Source organism: Morus notabilis, unplaced genomic scaffold (genome assembly GCF_000414095.1).
Source record: "Morus notabilis unplaced genomic scaffold, ASM41409v2 Scaffold841, whole genome shotgun sequence".
Taxonomy (NCBI): domain Eukaryota; kingdom Viridiplantae; phylum Streptophyta; class Magnoliopsida; order Rosales; family Moraceae; genus Morus; species Morus notabilis.
The window spans coordinates 113,431-122,773 of record NW_010358201.1 but is presented as its reverse complement, the minus strand read 5'-3'; the positions used below and the strand labels follow the sequence as shown (position 1 = coordinate 122,773).

The 9,343-nt window shown below is 32.2% G+C and overlaps 1 protein-coding gene across 1 annotated transcript; it reads left to right on the top strand.

Moving 5' to 3' along the window:
- The first annotated feature begins 5,193 nt into the window (after positions 1-5,193).
- LOC21399641 (protein UPSTREAM OF FLC) lies at positions 5,194-8,551 on the top strand. The gene is made up of 4 exons (XM_024161799.1): positions 5,194-5,263; positions 5,363-5,475; positions 5,587-6,352; positions 8,203-8,551. Exons 1-4 carry the CDS (start codon positions 5,199-5,201, stop codon positions 8,318-8,320), a joined length of 1,062 nt encoding a protein of 353 aa, XP_024017567.1. The 5' UTR covers positions 5,194-5,198; the 3' UTR covers positions 8,321-8,551.
- The last annotated feature ends 792 nt before the right edge of the window (positions 8,552-9,343 follow it).

Below are 9,343 nucleotides of genomic sequence, written 5' to 3'. Positions count from 1 at the left end.
AAATTGTAATATATATATATATAAATTTTAACACAAAATAACTTAATATTAAAAAAAAAGTTTAAATAATTCGGGCAATTCGGGCGGGCTCGGGCCGCCCGGCCGGGCTCGAGCCGCCTAATACAAGCCTGCGGCCCGTTCAAGGTGAAATTTGGGCTCGGGCGGGCGGCCCGAATTTCTCGGGCAGCTCGGGCTCGGGCTCGGGCAAAAACTCGGGCTTTTCGGGCGGTCGCGGGCGGCCCGTCCAAAGTTCCAGCACTAGTCACATCTAATTTTTTTGCTACAGTAAAAAGCTCTCACACAACATCACACCTCAACTCGAATTAGCGAACCGAACAGGCCCTATATTTCTTGACTTTGTTTCTCTATGAGAGTGTTTATTAGCTAGAACTAATTATGATGTTTAGCATCTATATTTTAAGGCATTGGAACGTGGAAGGAATGATATGAGTAGTTTCTTATTTGATGCATGGGCTCTTTTTTTTTTTTTTATTGACAATACTAGGTGGATATGAAAAACTCCACGTGTTCAAATTTTTGCCAAAACTTGGATATGTTTATTTCATAGGTTATTTATAAGTTTAAACACATGGTTTTAATTCTATTACAGTATCTTTTTTTCATAAAAAATTTAAATTTAAAAGTCATAATCAAAATCACTGGTTTGAACTATAAACTAAACGAGATTTTATTTATTTTTGCAATTTTTGACATTTTGACCGTTTTCTTTACTTTTGTTGCTTGATAAGTTATCGAATTACCCAGCAAATAGCACCTCTTTTTAAAAAAAAAATTATGAAAAAAAAAGAAAAGAATTTCTACCAGATTACATTCCCACGATAAATTGCTTTGGTTTACTTTGAATATTGCTCAATAGTATGATAGATTGCTGGTGTAATCTCTCAGATTACGTTCCGATGATTGGCGTCGGAGAAGACTCGTGATTTGTTTTGAAAAATTTTAAATAATCTAATAGTTTACTGGCAATAACACCTAGTAGATTATTCTCTAGTAACGAATAACAATCATTGGTCACTATTAATTATCGCAGACAAACAATCAAGAAATATAGTTAATTACCGATGATAATATAGTTAATTACCTTTCACTAGTGAGGCAATTCGGCAAAACACATTTGGTTGACTCTTTGACCAGTCCTCGGTGTGGTGGAAAATCAAAGCTAAATGCCACTTGTAACATTCACTAAGTTTACTCTTTTTTTCCCCTTTCTCATAGCCGTTTATATTTCTATAATTAATACTTGTTATGGTAGAAAGATAATTATTGTTTGAATGGCGATAGTTTGAATTTGTTGTCACAATATATAACATATAAAATCAAGCAAATTAGTCACAACGACATGTGTTGTCAAATTAAGAGGTGGCAATTATATATGAACGTATAGCTAGAGCCGAGGTTTAGCCCTCGTTTCAATGGCTGATGTATTTGACAATACATATAGGATTGACAATTCGTGTTTACGTATTGTGTTCGGATCGACACGATTACGGCACGACACGATTATAATAAACACAAACACGACACGATTAATAAATGTGTCAGAAACCTAAACATGAACCGCTAATAACACGGTTAACAAACATGACACGGGAACACGATTACTAAATGGCCCGTGACGGGTCGACACGAAAAAAATACATCTATGACCCGTTTATGACCTAATTAACAAAAATAATGGAATTTTATTTTGTTTTCAAAATTAATATTAATTGACTACTTAATATCACTTATAGTTAAAATCATGCGAGTATATAATAAGAAAAATATAAATCCTCCAATTCTCCATAATAATCAACACACATAAAATTATCCAAATATCAAACATATATATAGAAAAATGTCTTCTTTGAGATTGATAACATTTTCAATGGATTTTACTTGTAACATAACATACATATAGATGAAAAGTAAGACATGATATTTATTCAATGTAACATTAAAGCTGAGAAGGTATAAAATCAAGAAAGTTAGTTACCACAAACAATTATTACACTATAACACCGGTATTACATTGAAGAAATGTGCCACGTTCTGCTTATTACTTCTATATGTTACATAGAAAAACGGTTCTATCCGAAAGAATTGTCCACAAAGGGCAAAGAAATGAAACTAACTTGTCTAAAAAGAGGAAAGATATATTATTAATGAGACAGTCTGCTGAGAGAATATTGAGACATCTTGTAAAAAGCTAAGACTTTAGTGATAGCCATCATTAAACTCATTGACTAATTAATTTATCTTCTAAAATCCAGTTAATTACATTTTACCTGACAAGCTTTGAGTTAATTCCCACTGTTATTATTCAAAAATCTTGCTTTTACTAAAGTTACTTGTACAACTGATCCTACCAACATAAAAGATATGCAGAATCAATTGCATTATTATTCAACACAGAAAAACAAATGGGAATTACCATGCAGCAATTTGGTTTTTTCTTTTTACTTTTTTTTAAAAAGGAAGACTGATTTTGCACCGTGAAATTCTGACCCTATTCTATTCCTCACCTGATCTTTGTCACCCATCATAGGCAATAGCACCGATAGGCACTGACCTGATCCCATCTTTTACAATGTATATGAGGTATATATCATCCCTCGTGATTAGCACAGAATTTTGTTTTAACCAAATCACAAATTTACAAATTATTTTGAAACGCACAAACTATAAGTATAATGGCGTTTTAGAGCATGCCCAAAATAGTATTTGAGTAAAAAAAAAAAAAAAACTAATTCTCAAATGACGTGCTCTTTCTTATATTAAATTTGGTATGTGTTAAATTTAGTGCTAAATTTAGCATTGAGTATAAAATATGTCAAATTTTACCATTTTATTGATATATTTTGAAAGACCATTTTATTGATAGTCAATAATGTATTGACTTTTTCTTTTAATTTTATTTTTAGTAAAAAAAAAAAAATTGTAGTGTCTTCATGCCCCGTCTAGTGTCTATAAAAGAAATTAACTAGTCTCACAATACAATGGTCAACAACCTAAACTTAGGCCTCGTTCACTTCGTGGATTCGAGTTTTCAATTCGAGCTAAGATAAGACATTTTCTGAGAGCTTTTTACTGTAGCAAAAAAAGTTAGATGTGACATTTTCTGAGAACTTTTTACTGTAGAAACCTAAACTGAAAACTTAAATCGATGAAATGAATGAGACCTTATTCTCCATCAATTTACCTTTCTAGTTTCATCAATCCAACACTGGCCCCATTATACCCATCATAGGCTCATTGCTACTTTAAAATTTTTCCGATTGGAATTTTTTTGGTATGGATGTGAGGATTCGAATATTGAGCTGTGAATGAGGGAGACTTAGGCCTCGTTTACTTCGCGAATTCGAGTTTTCAATTTGAGCTGAGATGTGACATTTTCTGAAAGCTTTTCACTGTAGCAGAAAAAGTTAGATGTGACATTTTTGAGAGCTTTTTATTGTATAAATTTAAAACTGAAAACTCAAATTAGTGAAATGAACGATGCCTTAGACATGCGTCCTGACCACTATTCCACCGCGCTGATAATTATTTTTTTAATTATTACAATATTATTATTTTAAATTTATTTAAATTTTGAAATTTACTTTTACAAGTTTTTTTAAGTTACTTTTACAAGTTTTATAATTACCCATTTGAAACATAATTATGTGTTGATTTACACGGTTTAGAGTCAAATATAACATTGATCTTGATGATAGAGATACTCTTAAATTTTTTAGAGAAATTAAAGAACTTTAAAAGTGTACGAGTCTAAGAGGTTGTTCTTTTGTCTAAAAAACTCAAAAAATGACAACTCGAGTTCCAACTTTATTCAAGTTCATGTTCTTTTAAGTTTCAACTTTATTCAACTTTACTCAACTTTATTCAAGTTACAACTTCAACTCAAGTTATAATTCAATTTCAACTCAAAAATTATACTCAAGTTACACTCCAAAAGAACAACCTCTAAAATTTTTAACCTTTGCTATTAATTAATACCATCTTCACTAATATAATATTTAATCAAAAAGATATTAATTAAAAATAAGAAATAAAAATTAAAACTCATACACAATTTAAAGAGAATATTTATCTCTTTTTCTTTAAATTTTACCTTAACATATTAAAAAAAATAAACGGTAAATTGTAATAATTAACCTTTTCAATCAACATGTATAAGTGGGAATCAGGGATAATCTTCTTAACCCACCAACCCTTTTAAAAAAAAAAAACCGACTTTTTCACCGTAATATTTTCAATTGGCCGTCTAATATTATCACGCTATGACTTGACATCGAGGGACAAAGATGCTCTCTGTTAAAAAGAAAGTCAACTTCATCAATACCAACAAAGCATTTAAAAAAAAAAAAATGAAAAAACCATAAGAGTACAGTTAATAAAAAGCTCACACATACGTCTGGTTGCCAAAAAGATCAGATTATGGCTTTTTTGTCCTGGCCCGGGATCAGAGCTAAAACCCAAAGTCAAAATTCATGTTCCAAATAGTAAAACCCTTAAAACTTTTTAATTACTTTTTCATTAAAACACTCTGCTCCAACCCCCTCCTATATTTTTCTTTGATCTTTATAATTCCCTCAAACACGTCCTCCAAAAGCATTAAAAGTAGATCACTTTCAATCTGTATCTAAATACGTCTTTTGAGGAAATGTTTCTGTCATGCCATTAATTTCTCTCTCTTTATATGATCCTCTCTATCCATTTTCTACTCTCTGGTTTGTTTAAACAGTTTGGAGTGATATAAAAAGGAGTGAGAGTTTAGGTAAAGGAGCGAGAGTTTAGGCAAGTCATTCAAAAACCAACCAAACGTCAAAGAGCAAAAGGGGTTTGAAGAGTTTAGTCTCAAAATTATGGATATTAGGTCAAGAAGACTCAGAGAAAGAAGCCAGGATAGGGCAAAAGTGTGCCTGAGGCCAAGAGTCAAACCTATCAAAAAAGTCCAAGTTGTTTATTATCTCTCAAGAAATGGCCATCTTGAGCATCCTCACTACATGGAAGTGTCTCATTTGGCCGATCAACCACTCCGCTTGAGAGGTAATTGTTGGCGGTCAAATTTCGTCTCACAAATCCCCTCGAAAAAAAAACCCCCCATTTGGCAATTTTTCTTATAAGATTATAATTTGCTTGTATTTTGTAAGGACAATGCTGTGCATTTTTACACTTTTTTTTTTTAAATAGATGTCATGGAACGGCTTACTATTCTAAGGGGAAAAGGAATGCCCTCACTCTACTCTTGGTCTTGCAAAAGGTACATTTTTTTTCTTAGTTCAAAACTACTATTAGTTTTTGTGTGTGTGTTTTTTTTCCCCCTTAAATTTGTTGGTGATGTAATTTGTTGAATTTTCAGGAGCTACAAAAATGGTTATGTGTGGAACGACTTGGCTGAAAACGACATAATCTATCCGACTGAAGGAGCTGAATATGTCCTTAAAGGTTCCGAACTAGTTGAAGGCTGTTCTGGTAAGTTCTGAGTTTATAAGTTTAACCCTTCAATTTCCATCAATTTACAAAAACACCCGTCTCTGATTTCACAAACTAAAACCAATTTTTCTCTCATATGATCGAAAAAAGAAAAGTTGCAACAGATTCAAATAAACAATACCAGACAACAACAACAACACGTTCAGGAGCTGAACTTCCGACAAAGACAAAAACCAAAATACGAGGAAGATAGAGATTATGATGAAGGGGAAGAAGAAGAAGTAGAAGAAGAAGAAGAAGAGTACGAACTGGATGAGGATCAGAAAACAAGCTACACAACAAGCTCAACGACACCAAGGTCTCGCTGCTCCAGAGGAGTATCCACAGACGAGCTCGAAGAACCCCAGGCCCAACAAGCCCCGTCCCACAAAGCCCCCTCCGAGCCCAATACTATTCCTCCTCTTCCTCCTGTGAGCCGCCAAAAGGACTTGTCGTCTATGATGACGGCGGATAAAAACAGAGAGAAACAGAGCAACAACCGGTCGAGGAGGATCAACGACGAAAACCTAGATGTCGTTGCGGAATCGGGTCCGGGTCGGAGCTCGGTTTTGCTCCATCTGATCGCATGCGGAAGCTCCGCAGTGGCGAAGGCTAAGAGCACTAGTCATGGGACCAGTAATGGGAATGGAAATGGGGATTTTCTAAGGAAAGGGGTATTGTGTAAGAGTGCTGTGGTGAAAATGGAAGATGAAGAGATGATTAGATTTATGTCGGAGAATCCGAGGTTTGGGAATCCTCAGGCGGAGGAGAAGGAGTACTTTAGTGGGAGTATTGTCGAATCCATGGCTACCGAGGGGAGGGCTGCCGGGGATGCGCCTACGGTGCTCAAGAAGTCCAATTCCTACAATGAGGAAAGGTATGTTTTTTTTTTTAGTGTCGTTTGTTTGGATGGCACAGAACATTGTGGTCATGTGTCGTTTTACAATGATGTGCAAGTTAATTTACATTTTGTTTTTGTTTTTGTTTTTTTTTGTTTTTTTGTTTTTTTGTTTTTGTTTTTTATTTTTGCTTATCGAGGAAAAAATTTAGTACCTGTTTGGAATCATTTTAAAAAACGTTTTTCACGTTTTTTAACAACAAAAAAATAAAAATGCTCTCATAAATGCATTTGGTGCTCTCCACTCTTCTCCGAAACACACCCATTTTCTTTTTAATTTTCATGCATATAATGTTTATTTAATATATTTAATATTATTATTTATTTAATATATTATTATTTTTAAAAATATTACATATTTTTAAAAATTAAACTACTAAACATAATTTTAATTTTTTTTAAACTGAAAATAATTTTAAAATAAAATATTTTTATTTTTATTTTCATATAAAAAATAAAATTATTTTGGAACGAATTTTAAATGCACTCTTAGTTACTAAGGACTTGTTCTTTTAGAGTTTAACTTGAGTATAATTCTTGAGTTGAATTTGAGTTATAACTTGAGTTGAACTTGTAACTTGAGTTTGTGTTTGGTTGTATATATTTGAGTTATGGTTTGAAATAAGAATCTTTTTGAGTTTGTGTTTGAGTGAGTCAAAACTTAAATTTGTATTTAGATAGTATTTTAATAAAAACTCAATGTTGATGAAAAATTTTAATAAGGTATATTGGTTGAGTTTTATTCATCTTTTCGTTGTCAACGCATAGAAAAAAAAATCATTTCAATCAAAATTAAAACGAAAAAGTTATAACATTTTTAAGAATAGAAAAAATACTGTTCATTAATTTGAGTTTGAGTTTTTGAATTCGAGTTGAAGGGGAAACTTGAACTCGAGTTTTAATCCTAAACTTGAGTTTGAACTCGAGTTTAAACTTAAAAGAACATAAATTTAAATAAAATTATAACTCGAGTTGTTTTTTTTTTTAAATTTTTTACTCAAAAGAATAAGTCTTTACTTATTACAAATAAAGATGAGAAAATATTACTACGGCGGAGTCTAGTAAGTATTTATTGGGTTCACTACATTTTTCTACTCTTTTTTCTCAGTGTACCGTTATGTTACAGGCTAAGTACATCTATAGGTCCAGAAAACAGTACTTTTTCCGAGAAAATTATAAAACAATACTTGTTTAACAACTGAATTAGTTTTTTATTTCCAAAACCCAAAAAAAAAAAAAAAAATTAGATTAGCATTAAGGCTGTTCATTTTACCGATTCGAGTTTAGAATTTAAATTTTATTATAATAAAAAAATTTTAAAAATAATCACGTTAATTTTTTTATTACATTAACAAATTTTAATATAAAATCACATCTAAACTTAAATTAAAAATTTTAATTAACAAACTAAACATATGTAATGCTTACCGTTTCTTTACACTATAAAACACTGCTATGGCCTATGTGTTAATTCGATAAAACAAATGACCATTGGAAACCATGTCATGTTAGTTTCTTCTGAAAAGGAAAAGAAAAAAGAAATTAAAAAATTGCTAAAAGCCTTTCCTGCGTCTTAAATTAGTGAAGTACAATGTTTCTTCTTTATTCATCAACTTTGTAACAATATGTCAGTCTGAGCCATAAAATATTTCCACCTTTCAAGTAAGCACTTTGATTACTCCTATAAAAAAGGGGAAAAAAAAAAAGAAAAATTTAATGCCTGGACTAGTGCATAACTAACTTGTCCTGATCAACTTTAAGGAAAAAAATTAAAAAAAATAAAAACTTGTGCTGATCAATAAGCTTTATTGTTGTGGCCTGTGGGTCAGGTGCGCCAAAGCTGGGTTGGAGGAATTAACTGTGGCAGAAGAGAAGAGAGAGATGTCAAAGATGGCAGGAAAGTGCATACCTCGCAAGAGATCTTCTGCATCGTCAAAGCAAGGATAAAAGAAATGACATCTTATTAATTGACCATTTAATTGATTATGGTGGTTGTTGAATATGTAATTATATTGGCACTAATTAGTGGGCTAGCTTTTGGGTTTGCTTATAATTACCCAACTGCTTTACGATGCAAAAGTTGGGTAAAAGAAAGGCTCAAACCTCGAAAGTATTTGTGATGTTGATACATATTCGGATTATGCATGTGACTCCTTCTGTCCACTGGTTTCATTAAAAAGTGAAAAAAAAAAAAAAAATGTCTCCAGTTTTTATTGTTAACTGCTTCTTTGTGATTGCTTTTGGTGGCATATTATTGTCATTATAATTAGAGTAAGGGAGTTTAGAGTATGTTTGGTATGAGTGAGAGATAGAGGGAAGGGGAGGTGTAGAGGGAAAAAGATGGAGAGAGAGGCTCAATCTCTTGTTTGCTTGGAGGGAGAGAGAGAAGGAGAGGACCGGTGGAGGGAGACTTCATCCATCGGGGCCACAAATTTGCATTCTTTCATTAATTAAAGGATTCATGCAATCTTCTCATTAAAAATTTAAAAAGACTTTTATCCTTAAAAAAATTAGTATGAAATTGATAAAAATGACAATATAGTAATTAAACAAACATTCATTGATATATTTTTTTAACTCTACATCTTTCTTATCAAACACATAAAGAATTATTATAATTCTCTTCATCTCTCACATTTTCTATCTCTCTCTATCCCTCACATTTTCCCCTTAAAAAAATTAGTATGAAATTGATAAAAATGACAATATAGTAATTAATCAAACATTCATTGATTCATTTTTTTAACTCTACATTTTTCTTACCAAACACATAAAGAATTACTATAATTCTCTTCATCCCTTACATTCTTTATCTCTCTCCGTCCTTCACATTTTCCATCTCTCTATCTCTCTCCATCCCTCCTACTACAAGCCAGTGTCACAACCTTATTTTTTTGACAACGCGACACGCATAGCACTTTTCCAATGCTAAGGTGACCTTAACTAAGTCCAAAACCTTTGGCAATTGGC

Excerpts from the sequence above, each read along its gene's own strand:
- LOC21399641 (XM_024161799.1), top strand. The coding sequence starts at position 5,199 with ATGGAACGGCTTACTATTCTAAGGGGAAAAGGAATGCCCTCACTCTAC. Across the intron at positions 5,264-5,362 it reads TACTCTTGGTCTTGCAAAAG|GAGCTACAAAAATGGTTATG; the intron begins GTACATTTTTTT and ends TTGAATTTTCAG. Across the intron at positions 6,353-8,202 it reads AATTCCTACAATGAGGAAAG|GTGCGCCAAAGCTGGGTTGG; the intron begins GTATGTTTTTTT and ends CCTGTGGGTCAG.